General features: G+C 45.8%; 1 protein-coding gene across 1 annotated transcript in view; it reads left to right on the top strand.

The window, feature by feature from the left end:
- Positions 1 to 14,494, top strand: part of LOC126199671 (uncharacterized) — a 181,766-nt gene that overhangs the window by 147,675 nt on the left and 19,597 nt on the right. Inside the window, exon 14 of the mRNA XM_049936598.1 lies at positions 9,830 to 10,349. Coding sequence (XP_049792555.1) covers positions 9,830 to 10,349 — 520 coding nt within the window. The remainder of the gene's footprint in view (positions 1 to 9,829; positions 10,350 to 14,494) is intronic.

Raw genomic sequence — 14,494 nt, 5'->3', positions numbered from 1 at the left:
CTGCCTTATTTTTGTTGGGATGATTTAGTTAAATGCTGCTTCCAACAAACGAGTAGTATCACAGTGTAAGGAACAATTATCAAGTGTATAATATTTGCTGAGGACATGGTTTTATCCAGTGAAGCTGAAAACGCAGTTACCTGTATGCGAGGAAACTGGAATTAACGTAAATCTGAAAATGTCAAAGGCAAGACTTTTACAAGACACCCAAAGCGGATAAAAATGAAAATTTGTGATGATTTAGCGGAACAAGTTCATGAAAACAGGTATCTAGTTCGTGTAATAACCACTAATATGATATGTAACCTATATTGATAATTCTCTGTCTGTTTGAACGCGCTTATCTTCAAACCTACCAGACGAATTTTCATGCGGTTTTTCACAGGTAACTTGATCGTTGTTCGGGGTAACGCATAGGCTTTGCTTCATCAAAATCGGATAACGGGAAAAGAAGGTATCGTAATCCGGTAATCCTCTTCCTCACCTCACAAAAAAAGGTTCAAATGGCTCTAAGCACTATGGGACTTAACATCTGAGGTCTACTTAAACGTAACTAACCTAAGGACATCACACACATCCATGCCTGAGGCAGGATTCGAACCTGCGACCGTAGCAGCCGCGTTGTCCTCTCCTCAAAACCTGTTCAAAAACGTATCTCAGTGTCCCACTCACGTATGTTGTTGCTGCGGTCTTCAGTCCGAAACTGGTTTGATGAGCTCTCCGTGCTAACTGCACCCCGCGCAACACTCTTCATCTCCTGACGACTACTGCAACCCACACCCATTTGAAGCTGCTTACTATACTCGCCTTTGGTCTCCCTCTGTCCGTGACGAACCGTTGTGGAGTCAGAGTTCACACCATGCGTGATCTAAAGACATACCAGATGGCTTCGCACACCATACCTCCAGGAGGAACATCGCTGTACCTCTCCAAAACATTGAAAGAATGGGCGCTATCCTTAGGCCGTCCTATAATCGCCAACAGTGAGGACCTAGGATGGCGCAAAACTGCGATTCGCCGCTGAATACAACGCGACACCATTCATCAGCAGTGCACGGTTCCCGGTCGTGGCATCCCACAAAACGCAACCATTTCTGTTGCGGTGATAAGGGCAGCCTGTACATGGACGGTAACTCCCTAGTCCAGATAGCAGGCGCAGATGTAACGGGGTTACAATGTACTCAATGCCCAATGCCCAGTGCCTCAATGCCTCCCTTATCGCAGCCAGTCCTGCTCGACAGTAACTTTGACGACGAGTACCCCTGCCCTCAGGTTCCCACGCAGTGCAACGTGGGGCCACGTCACATCCGAATGCCTCACAAATCTGCACGAGTCGACACCGGCTAAGCGGAGATCTACAATGAGGTCATTTTCCAATTCTGTCGGATGCTGATAACGCTGTCTCACACGGGTATGCGGCATCTGCGTGTCCTTCAGAGTAATCACACAACATCTGACGCTGTTCACGCCTCTTATATATCCTATCAGGCCTGGTAATGACACTAAACATGAACAGCTCTAAACCATTATCGTGGCCATTCTACTTGACACAAAGACTTGCTACGCAGCGAGGTGGCGCAATGGCTAGCACACTGGACTCGTATTCGGGAGGACGACGGTTCAAACCCACGTCCGGCAGTCCTGACTTGACTTCCTTCCCCATTCTTCCCTAATCCTACGGGTCCGATGATCTCTTATTTGGTCCCCTCCCCCCCAAATAAACTAACAAAGAACCGTCACTCATTTACGTACCCACGAATGGTGTGTACTTATACGAAGTTAAACTCAGGCGCGGGCGTGTCTTCGGAGTGCTTTCGAGTTTTTTGTGTACAAGTAATCATACTGAACCGCATGTCGTGAAACTCATGAAATTAGTTAACCAATACCAGGTTGCGGCAATAGATCAAAAGACCGATGCCCGATAAGTGTAATCCCACACCCCTGAAACGATTATTGCTGGGCAGTATCGAAGAATGTCTAGTCGTGGTGTCTCTGTTGGCGCAGCAGCGGCGCTGCTTGCCTTAGCGGTGGCCCACCAGCCTACAGAGCTTTGAGTTGATATGATTTTGTTTATTGCTTATTTAGAGACCTGTTGTCTTACATTTTGCAACAGTTCGTTCATTTTACAGCTTTTCATGTAGATTACATATTCCATATTACAACCAGAAATTTTTGGTTTCAGCAGTTGCAATGTAAGCAACAATAAATTAAAAATACATTAGAAACTGAAAGAAAAAAAACATAAAATATTCACCAGAATGAGATTTTCACTCTGCAGCGGATTGTGCGCTGATATGAAACTTCCTGGCAGATTAAAACTGTGTGCCGCACCGAGACTCGAACTCAGGACCTTTGCCTTTCGCGGGCAAGTGCTCTACCACCTTTTTTTTTTTTTTTACTCATTTTCTTCGATATAGTTCGTTGCGTTTGGTCGGGGCGGACGTCACAAGACATCCGTTCAAATTGATCGTTGGTTCCTTGACTCAGTTTTTTTTTATTACAGAGAGCACGCAGCCTTCTGACCGAACACGCTGAGCTACCGTGCCTGCAGCCATCTGAGCTACCCAAGCACGACTCAGGCCTGGTCCTCACAGCTTCACTTCTGCCAGTATCTCGTCTCCTAACTTCCAAACTTTACGGAAGCTCTCCTGCGAACCTTGCAGAACTAGCGCTCCTGAACGAAAGGATATTGCGGAGACATGGCTTAGACACAGCGTGGGGGATTGTAATACTCAGATATTAAGAAGATATGACGATAGATGATAGGAAAGACTTAGATAGAAAGAGAGAGAGAGAGAGAAAATGTTACCCTGTCTGAACCAGCCTGGTCTGAAAGCATCGGAACTACTTCGAGTCCTGCAGTCCCGATTCGCTACAGTTTAATTTACGGATTAATATTCTTAAACATTATAGCTATTATATTTATTGTGGAAAGTGCAGGGGTGAGTGAGTGTAATTTATGCTATTTATTGGGGTTGTTAACTAACCTTCAGTTCCTATATTATATGTCTTGAATTTTATCTGCTATGTAGCTTATACGAGGGCAGTTCAATAAGTAATGCAACACATTGTTTTTCTGAAACAGGGGTTGTTTTATTCAGCATTGAAATACACCAGGTTATTCCCCAATCTTTTAGCTACACAACACTATTTTTCAACGTAATCTCCATTCAATGCTACGGCCTTACGCCACCTTGAAATGAGGGCCTGTATGCCTGCACGGTACCATTCCACTGGTCGATGTCGGAGCCAAAGTCGTACTGCATCAATAACTTCTTCATCATCCGCGTAGTGCCTCCCACGGATTGCGTCCTTCATTGGGCCAAACATACGGAAATCCGACGGTGCGAGATCGGGGCTGTAGGGTGCATGAGGAAGAACAGTCCACTGAAGTTTTGTGAGCTCCTCTCGGGTGCGAAGACTTGTGTAAGGTCTTGCGTTGTCATGAAGAAGGAGAATTTCGTTCAGATTTTTGTGCCTACGAACACGCTGAAGTCGTTTCTTCAATTTCTGAAGAGTAGCACAATACACTTCAGAGTTGATCGTTTGACCATGGGGAAGGACATCGAACAGAATAACCCCTTCAGCGTCCCAGAAGACTGTAACCGTGACTTTACCGGCTGAGGGTATGGCTTTAAACTTTTTCTTGGTAGGGGAGTGGGTGTGGCGCCACTCCATTGATTGCCGTTTTGTTTCAGGTTCGAAGTGATGAACCCATGTTTCATCGCCTGTAACAATCTTTGACAAGAAATTGTCACCCTCAGCCACATGACGAACAAGCAATTCCGCACAGATGGTTCTCCTTTGCTCTTTATGGTGTTCGGTTAGACAACGAGGGACCCAGCGGGAACAAACCTTTGAATATCCCAACTGGTGAACAATTGTGACAGCACTACCAACAGAGATGTCAAGTTGAGCACCGAGTTGTTTGATGGTGATCCGTCGATCATCTCGAACGAGTGTGTTCGCACGCTCCGCCATTGCAGGTGTCACAGCTGTGCACGGCCGACCCGCACGCGGGAGATCAGACAGTCTTGCTTGACCTTGCGGCGATGATGACACACGCTTTGCCCAACGACTCACCGTGCTTTTGTCCACTGCCAGATCACCGTAGACATTCTGCAAGCGCCTATGAATATCTGAGATGCCCTGGTTTTCCGCCAAAAGAAACTCGATCACTGCCCGTTGTTTTCAACGCACATCCGTTACAGACGCCATTTTAACAGCTCCGTACAGCGCTGCCACCTGTCGGAAGTCAATGAAACTATATGAGACGAAGCGGGAATGTTTGAAAATATTCCACAAGAAATTTCCGGTTTTTTCAACCAAAATTCGCCGAGAAAAAAAATGTGTTGCATTACTTATTGAACTGCCCTCGTATATCAAGTGTTCAGTTACAAATGTTACATCCCAACAGCGGTATAACGACCGTGGGATGGACATGCCTGCTGTTTATACATAAGTTAGAACAGGTTCACGGGGTTGATAGCATTACACTGTTTATTTTGATGCAGTTTAATTATTCTAGATATTATGTAAGGTTGTTTGGGTTACGTTATGGTGAAAGTGTTTGCTGTTCGAGTGAATGTGTGTTTCTGTGTTGCTGTCCGTGTTGGTGCACCAATTAGACCTGCTGTCTTACGTGCATCGTATGTGTTGCAGCGTTCTGTTATTCGGCCGTGTCTGTCTGTATTTGTTACGTAATGTCCTTGACACATCCTCAGTGATTTTGTTTATTATTTCCCACTCTTCTTCGTCTCTTACTGCCCGTAACGTGTCATGAACTGCGTTGGGGTCTGGTGTTCTGCTCTGTATCGGTAACATTGAAAACATGTATGTTATACGGATCCATTTCCTCACATGTACCAGTAGCACTATGGCTGCGGCCTACGCGGTGTGACTGCGCAGTGTAAGGGCCGTGACCTGTCAGAAAGTGAAGTATACGCCGGCTGGAATTGATATGGCTAACAAGGGGAGGCCACAGCGTTGGGAACGCGGATCTACTGCAATCTTCGTACACTCGTAGTACTCCACGAGGACAACAAAATAAGCAGTAGCGCGTACTTCTCAAGCGTTATTGAGAAAATCGCAAGATAATTTCGATCGTCGAATATACACTCCTGGAAATGGAAAAAAGAACACATTGACACCGGTGTGTCAGACCCACCATACTTGCTCCGGACACTGCGAGAGGGCTGTACAAGCAATGATTACACGCACGGCTCAGCGGACACACCAGGAACCGCGGTGTTGGCCGTCGAATGGCGCTAGCTGCGCAGCATTTGTGCACCGCCGCCGTCAGTGTCAGCCAGTTTGCCGTGGCATACGGAGCTCCATCGCAGTCTTTAACACTGGTAGCATGCCGCGACAGCGTGGACGTGAACCGTATGTGCAGTTGACGGACTTTGAGCGAGGGCGTATAGTGGGCATGCGGGAGGCCGGGTGGACGTACCGCCGAATCGCTCAACACGTGGGGCGTGAGGTCTCCACAGTACATCGATGTTGTAGCCAGTGGTCGGCAGAAGGTGCACATGCCCGTCGACCTGGGACCGGACCGCAGCGACGCACGGATGCACGCCAAGACCGTAGGATCCTACGCAGTGCCGTAGGGGACCGCACCGCCACTTCCCAGCAAATTAGGGACACTGTTGCTCCTGGGGTATCGGCGAGGACCATTCGCAACCGTCTCCATGAAGCTGGGCTACGGTCCCGCACACCGTTAGGCCGTCTTCCGCTCACGCCCCAACATCGTGCAGCCCGCCTCCAGTGGTGTCGCGACAGGCGTGAATGGAGGGACGAATGGAGACGTGTCGTCTTCAGCGATGAGAGTCGCTTATGCATTGGTGCCAATGATGGTCGTATGCGTGTTTGGCGCCGTGCAGGTGAGCGCCACAATCAGGACTGCATGCGACCGAGGCACACAGGGCCAACACCCGGCATCATGGTGTGGGGAGCGATCTCCTACACTGGCCATACACCACTGGTGATCGTCGAGGGGACACTGAATAGTGCACGGTACATCCAAACCGTCATCGAACCCATCGTTCTACCATTCCTAGACCGGCAAGGGAACTTGCTGTTCCAACAGGACAATGCACGTCCGCATGTATCCCGTGCCACCCAACGTGCTCTAGAAGGTGTAAGTCAACTACCCTGGCCAGCAAGATCTCCGGATCTGTCCCCCATTGAGCATGTTTGGGACTGGATGAAGCGTCGTCTCACGCGGTCTGCACGTCCAGCACGGACGCTGGTCCAACTGAGGCGCCAGGTGGAAATGGCATGGCAAGCCGTTCCACAGGACTACATCCAGCATCTCTACGATCGTCTCCATGGGAGAATAGCAGCCTGCATTGCTGCGAAAGGTGGATATACACTGTACTAGTGCCGACATTGTGCATGCTCTGTTGCCTGTGTCTATGTGCCTGTGGTTCTGTCAGTGTGATCATGTGATGTATCTGACCCCAGGAATGTGTCAATAAAGTTTCCCCTTCCTGGGACAATGAATTCACGGTGTTCTTATTTCAATTTCCAGGAGTGTATATCTGTACGTGGCCATTTTAACCATGAAGTGGCTGCGGCCGAGGTGCTGGCACGGTAGCTCAGCGTGTTTGGTCAGAGCGTTAGCTACCCTTTATAATAAAAACAACTGAGCGAACGGATGAACGAACAAACTGCACGGGTGGCATCGGACGTCCGCCCTGAACAAATTCAACGAACAATATAGAATTTATTTTTTTTTTAATGTTTGGCGTTCAAGCCGCTGGATCGCTGGGTCGAGTTCCGTTCGTCAGTTTTTTTATTTTCAACACAGTCATTTTCTTTATTATTTATATTACAATTGATATAATGGCGAAAATACGTGTAAGCGGATGAACTTTTATTAAATTTACAATGTTATTTGGCAGTCTACTAATTTTTATTATCATAAATAATGTAATATTCATAACTATCGACTAGTAAACGACCAAACGCATTAAGTGATACTGAAAATGTATGCTTGTCCGCGATTTGAGAAATCCCTCGTACCTGGAAGGAGCCCGAAACAACTTGCTACCTCCAAGTTTTGACCGGCACAGACGGCTTTCGAAAGACGTACAATTAATCCTCGATTTCGACATTACGAGTACAAGTTGCAGGATGGTATTTTTCGTAAAAACATGGAAAACATAAAGTTAAACGGCATCAGCTGTATTGAATAAATGCTATGTTTCCGCATACGCAAGGTCTTTTGACGGTTTCCGTGGAAAAACAAACTTCGTTAACATTTCCAAAAACCTCTCTTTCAGACGATAGTTTAAAAGCAAACCATGCATAACGCAGTATTTCCTTAAAAATCGGCGCTGATAATTGGTTATGCAGTATCGAGTGTATTTTAATGGCGTCTTCCGAGAAGCGATTTCTCGTTCTCTTTCGATTAAATACGAACAGTTTTGAAGACACGGACAAGCATACATTTTCAGTATCACTTTATGGCTTTGGTCGTTTACTAGTCGATAGTTATGAATATTACATTATTTGTGATAATAAAAATTAGTAGACTGCCAAATAACATTGTAAAGTTAACAAAAGTTCATCCGATTACACGTATTTTTCCCATTATATCAATTGTAATACAAATAGTAAAGAAAATGACTGTGTTGAAAATAAAAAGAAAAACTGACGAACGGAACTCGATTCAGCGATGGCTTGAACGCCAAAAACTTTTTTTTTAAAAAAAATTTTGTTCTGTATTGTTTACTGAATTTGTTCAGGACGGACGTCCGATGACACCCGTTACGTTCGGTCGTTCATCCGTTCGCTCAGTTTTTTTTTTTTTTTTTTTTTTTTTTATAAAGGGTAACTAACGCTCTTAAAGAACACGCGTTTTTTTTAGTTGATCTCATTTTGTTGGTTATAGTTTGTTCTATTTGTTCGGGGCGGAGGTCCTATGACGTCCGTTTAAGTTCTTCGTTGATCCATTCACTCAGTTGTTTTATTGCAGAGGGCAGCTGACCTTCTGATCGAGCACGCTGAGCTACCGCGCCGGCGAACACGCTGAGCTACCGTGCCAGCACCTCGGCCGCAGCCACTTCATGGTTAAAATGGCCACGCACAGATATATATTCGACGATCGAAATTATCTTGCGATTTTCTCAATAACACTTGAGAAGTACGCGCTACTGCTTACTCATGTTGTTGTCTACATCTACATCCACATCTCCATCCATACTCCACTAGCCACCTGACGGTGTGTGGCGGAGGGTACCTTGAGTACCACTATCGGTTCTCTCTTCTATTCCAGTCTCGTATTGTTCGTGGAAAGAAGGATTGTCGGTATGCTTCTGTGTGGGCTCTAATCTCTCTGATTTTATCCTCATGGTCTCTTCGCGAGATATACGTAGGAGGGAGCGATATACTGCTTGACTCTTCGGTGAAGGTATGTTCTCGAAACTTTAACAAAGCCCGTACCGAGCTACTGAGCGACTCTCCTGCGGAGTCTTCCACTGGAGTTTATCTATCATCTTCGTACTGCTTTCGCGATTACTAAATGATCCTGTAACGAAGCGCGCTGCTCTCCGTTGGATCTTCTCTATCTCTTCTATCAATCTATCTGGTACGGATCCCAGCAGTATTCAAGCAGTGGGCGAACAAGCGTACTGTAACCTACTTCCTTTGTTTTCGGATTGCATTTCCTTAGGATTCTTCCAATGAATCTCAGTCTGCCATCTGCTTTACCGACGATCAACTTCATATGATCATTCGATTTTAAATCACTCCTAATGCGTACTCCCAGATAATTTATGGAATTAACTGCTTCCATTTGCTGACCTGCTATATTGTAGCTAAATGATAAGGGATCTATCTTTCTATGTATTCACAGCACGTTACACTTGTTTACATTGAGATTCAATTGCCATTCCCTGCACCATGCGTCAATTCGCTGCAGATCCTCCTGCATTTCAGTACAATTTTCCATTGTTACAACCTCTCGATACACCACAGCATCATCTGCAAAAAGCCTCAGTGAACTTCCGATGTCATGCACAAGGTCATTTATGTATATTGTGAATAGCAACGGTCCTACGACACTCCCCTACGGCGCACCTGAAATCACTCTTACTTCGGAAGACTTCTCTCCATTGAGAATTACATGCTGCGTTCTGTTATCTAGGAACTCTTCAATCCATTCACACAATTGGTCTGACAGTCCATATGCTCTTACTTTGTTCATTAAACGACTGTAGGGAACTGTATCGAACGCCTTGAGGAAGTCAAGAAACACGGCATTTACCTGTGAACCCGTGTCTATGGCCCTCTGAGTCTCGTGGACGAATAGCGCGAGCTGGGTTTCACACGACCGTCTTTTTCGAAACCCATGCTGATTCCTACAGAGTAGATTTCTAGTCTCCAGAAAAGTCATTATACTCGAACATAATATGTGTTACAAAATTCTACAACTAATAGACGTTAGAGATATAGGTCTATAGTTCTGCACATCTGTTCGACGTCCCTTCTTGAAAACGGGGATGACCTGTGCCCTTTTCCAATCCTTTGGAACGCTACGCTCTTCTAGAGACCTACTCTACTACGAGTGTACGAAGTTTACAGTAAATCCGCGTTCCAAACGTCGTGGCCTCCCCTTGTAAGTCTCGGACGTTCCCTGGTGTCCGAGAAGAACCGATATACCCTACGGCCCTTATCGTTGAACTTCCATTCCCTTTGCCAGTATCCACCCGCCATTTAACGAGTTGGCACTTCTCTATAATGTCCTGTCCGGTAGTCTCGATTACCTTATCCTGTCTCGCCCTCCTCCCTATAGCCTACAGAGAGGATGTGGGTGTGTGCGCAGGAGGCGAGCCACAGCACTTCCCCGCTGAGCCTGCAGCAGCAGCAGCAGCAGCTGTCGCCGCCCAAGTCCCCACAGCCCGCCTCCCCCAAGCTGCGGAACGCCTCCGCGTCGCCGCCCAGCCCGGAGCCGTCTCCGCCGCCGCTGTCGACGCCACCCCCGGCGCCGTCGTTCCTCGCGCCGCCGCTGACGCCGCCGCCGTCGCCGCGCCTGCCGCCCCCGCAGCCACAGCCGCCCCCGCAGCCGCCGGTCGCCGTTTCTGTGTCCGTGGAGCCTCCGGAGGACGAACCGCCGCCTCTGCCGCCCCCGGAAGGCGCCACCTCGACGGCCACCGCCCCCGTCGCCCCCGAACCCCCCGCCGCCCCGGCGCCTTCCACCAGCCCGGCTACCCCTGCCGCCCCCGCCGTCACGCCGGAAGCCGAAGCTGACGCCGAAGCGGAGGCAGAACTCAAGAAGCAGCGCCTGCGGCAGGTGCAGGAGATGCTCCGGACGCGAATCACGCCTCTGGCGTCGCGATCATCAGGTAACAAGGGGATCCCGTTATTATATCCCTTAAAAAATGTATAACTATTTATTACGAGTATATCTCTTAAAAAAATAATGTAACTATTTATTTAGAGGAAACACTCTCCTAGTAAATTTGTGCTTTGATTTATCGTGATCTGTTACTGATTTTTAGTGAAGTTAGTTTTTACGTTTAGCTTTCAAAAAAAATACAAAAGAGATATAATAAGCAAAATAATGAATTCCGTAGGTTGCCAATTACGTATTATATCTGGTTTTATCGAGCGCCAGGCTCCCTACAAATTACTGTAAATGCAATAGCGTAGTGTTACTCAGCTCCAGTTCACTGATCTGAAATTATTACTATCACAGAAAATAGACAAGTTTTAATAAAATTATTTCACTGGATTCCTTCAATTAATCTCATTGAATATTTTTACATAATTTCTTCCGCTCCGGCTATCAAATGGTTCAAATGGCTCTGAGCACTATGGGACTTAACATCTTAGGTCATCAGTCCCCTAGAACTTAGAACTACTTAAACCTAACTAACCTAAGGACATTACACACATCCACGCCCGAGGCCGGATTAGAACCTGCGACCGTAGCAGTCCCACGGCCGGCTCTCCGGCTATCAGACATTGTGCTGTGAAAAAATATTTTTAAGTGTACCGCGTAATGGAGGCTAGTTGTTAACAGTCAGAGATCACTGTTACTCGCTCCGCAGCAGCTGGAAACATGCTAAATAATTTTCGTTAAATATTCTTTTCATTGGATAAATGTGGCGTAGGTTCTTGAAATAACACACGGAGATCAGTTTATACTAATATATTCTTACTAGGACACAGTTTACATCATTAAATATTTGCAATTACGTTACGACAGAAACAAATGCTAGCGCAGCACAATAGCTTGCGTACCTTATTCCAGCTAACACCAGAACGAACAGCACAAAACACCCTAGACAGAAGAATGAGCATTGCATTGTGTTTTATACTCTTACAAAGATAATAATACTTATTTTAATTACTTACACATTATAATCTCATACAATAAAAATAATGTCTTTTCTGTATCTATCGATCTATATTGTATATTTTTCATCTACATCTACATTTATACTCCGCAAGCCACCCAACGGTGTGTGGCGGAGGGCACTTTACGTGCCACTGTCATTACCTCCCTTTCCTGTTCCAGTCGCGTATGGTTCGCGGGAAGAACGACTGTCTGAAAGCCTCCGTGCGCGCTCTAATCTCTCTAATTTTACGTTCGTGATCTCCTCGGGAGGTATAAGTAGGGGGAAGCAATATATTCGATACCTCATCCAGAAACGCACCCTCTCGAAACCTGGCGAGCAAGCTACACCGCGATGCAGAGCGCCTCTCTTGCAGAGTCTGCCACTTGAGTTTATTAAACAACTCCGTAACGCTATCGCGGTTACCAAATAACCCTGTGACGAAACGCGCCGCTCTTCTTTGGATCTTCTCTATCTCCTCCGTCAACCCGATCTGGTACGGATCCCACACTGATGACCAATACTCAAGTATAGGTCGAACGAGTGTTTTGTAAGCCACCTCCTTTGTTGATGGACTACATTTTCTAAGCACTCTCCCAATGAATCTCAACCTGGTACCCGCCTTACCTACAATTAATTTTATATGATCATTCCACTTCAAATCGTTCCGCACGCATACTCCCAGATATTTTACAGAAGTAACTGCAACCAGTGTTTGTTCCGCTATCATATAATCATACAATAAAGGATCCTTCTTTCTATGTATGTGCAATACATTACATTTGTCTATGTTAAGGGACAGTTGCCACTCCCTGCACCAAGTGCCTATCCGCTGCAGATCTTCCTGCATTTTGCTACAATTTTCTAATCCTGCAACTTCTCTGTATACTACAGCATCATCCGCGAAAAGCCGCATGGAACTTCCGACACTATCTACTAGGTCATTTATATATATTGTGAAAAGCAATGGTCCCATAACACTCCCCTGTGGCACGCCAGAGGTTACTTTAACGTCTGTAGACGTCTCTCCATTGATAACAATATGCTGTGTTCTGTTTGCTAAAAACTCTTCAATCCAGCCACACAGCTGGTCTGATATTCCGTAGGCTCTTACTTTGTTTATCAGGCGACAGTGCGGAACTGTATCGAACGCCTTCCGGAAGTCAAGAAAAATAGCATCTACCTGGGAGCCTGTATCTAATATTTTCTGGGTCTCATGAACAAATAAAGCGAGTTGGGTCTCACACGATCGCTGTTTCCGGAATCCATGTTGATTCCTACATAGTAGATTCTGGGTTTCCAAAAACGACATGATACTCGAGCAAAAAACATGTTCTAAAATTCTACAACAGATCGACGTCAGAGATATAGGTCTATAGTTTTGCGCATCTGCTCGACGACCCTTCTTGAAGACTGGGACTACCTGTGCTCTTTTCCAATCACTTGGAACCTTCCGTTCCTCTAGAGACTTGCGGTACACGGCTGTTAGAAGGGGGGCAAGTTCTTTCGCGTACTCTGTGTAGAATCGAATTGGTATCCCGTCAGGTCCAGTGGACTTTCCTCTGTTGAGTGACTCCAGTTGCTTTTCTATTCCTTGGACACTTATTTCGATGTCAGCCATTTTTTCGTTTGTGCGAGGACTTAGAGAAGGAACTGCAGTGCGGTCTTCCTCTGTGAAACAGCTTTTGAAAAAGGTGTTTAGTATTTCAGCTTTACGCGTGTCATCCTCTGTTTCAATGCCATCATCATCCCGGAGTGTCTGGATATGCTGTTTCGAGCCACTTACTGATTTAACGTAAGACCAGAACTTCCTAGGATTTTCTGTCAAGTCGGTACATAGAATTTTACTTTCGAATTCACTGAACGCTTCACGCATAGCCCTCCTTACGCTAACTTTGACATCGTTTAGCTTCTGTTTGTCTGAGAGGTTTTGGCTGCGTTTAAACTTGGAGTGAAGCTCTCTTTGCTTTCGCAGTAGTTTCCTAACTTTGTTGTTGTACCGCGGTGGGTTTTTGCCGTCCCTCACAGTTTTACTCGGCACGTACCTGTCTAAAACGCATTTTACGATTGCCTTGAACTTTTTCCATAAACACTCAACATTGTCAGTGTCGGAACAGAAATTTTCGTTTTGATCTGTTAGGTAGTCTGAAATCTGCCTTCTATTACTCTTGCTAAACAGATAAACCTTCCTCCCTTTTTTTATATTCCTATTAACTTCCATATTCAGGGATGCTACAACGGCCTTATGATCACTGATTCCCTGTTCTGCACTTACGGAGTCGAAAAGTTCGGGTCTATTTGTTATCAGTAGGTCCAAGATGTTATCTCCACGAGTCGGTTCTCTGTTTAATTTCTCGAGGTAATTTTCGGATAGTGCACTCAGTATAATGTCACTCGATGCTCTGTCCCTACCACCCGTCCTAAACATCTGAGTGTCCCAGTCTATATCTGGTAAATTGAAATCTCCACCTAAGACATGCTGAGAAAATTTATGTGAAATTGTAAGTAGGCTGTTTAGGTCTTTTTATTGGTAACTCCACCTCTGTATAAAAATCACTGGCTGTGCCGTGTGCAGTCTGTGGCTGCTTTGCATTGTTGTAATACTCAACCATTGTAGTGTTAGGCAGCTGGCTGTGAACAGCGCGTAGCGTTGGGCAGTTGGAGGTGAGCCGCCAGCAGTGGTGGATGTGGGGAGAGAGATGGCGGAGCTTTGTAATTTGTCATGAACTGCTACATTTATAAATGATTATATAAAGGTAAATACATTGTTTGTTCTCTATTAATATCTTTCATTTGCTAACTATCCCTATCAGTAGTTAGTGCCTTCCATAGTTTGAATCTTTTATTTAGCTGGCAGTAGTGGCGCTCGCTGTATTGCAGTAGCTTGAGCATCGAAGATTTTTGTGAGGTAAGTGATTTGTGAAAGGTATAGTTTAATGTTAGTCAGGGCCATTCTTTTGTAGGGAATTTTGAAAGTCAGATTGCGTTGCGCTATAAATATTGTGTGTCAGGTTAAGCACAGTCGTGTAAAATTGTTAAAAGGGGACGTTTCAAAATGTATTCCAAATTTTCTCTCAGTCGTTCTGCCACTAATGCTGTTGAGTCGGGAGGTCGGTAAAAGGAGCCAATTATTAACCTAGCTCGGTTGT

The sequence above is a fragment of the Schistocerca nitens genome, chromosome 8, assembly GCF_023898315.1.
Source record: "Schistocerca nitens isolate TAMUIC-IGC-003100 chromosome 8, iqSchNite1.1, whole genome shotgun sequence".
NCBI lineage: Eukaryota > Metazoa > Arthropoda > Insecta > Orthoptera > Acrididae > Schistocerca > Schistocerca nitens.
Note: the sequence above shows the minus strand (reverse complement) of the source record. Positions and strands in the feature narration are given on the sequence as shown.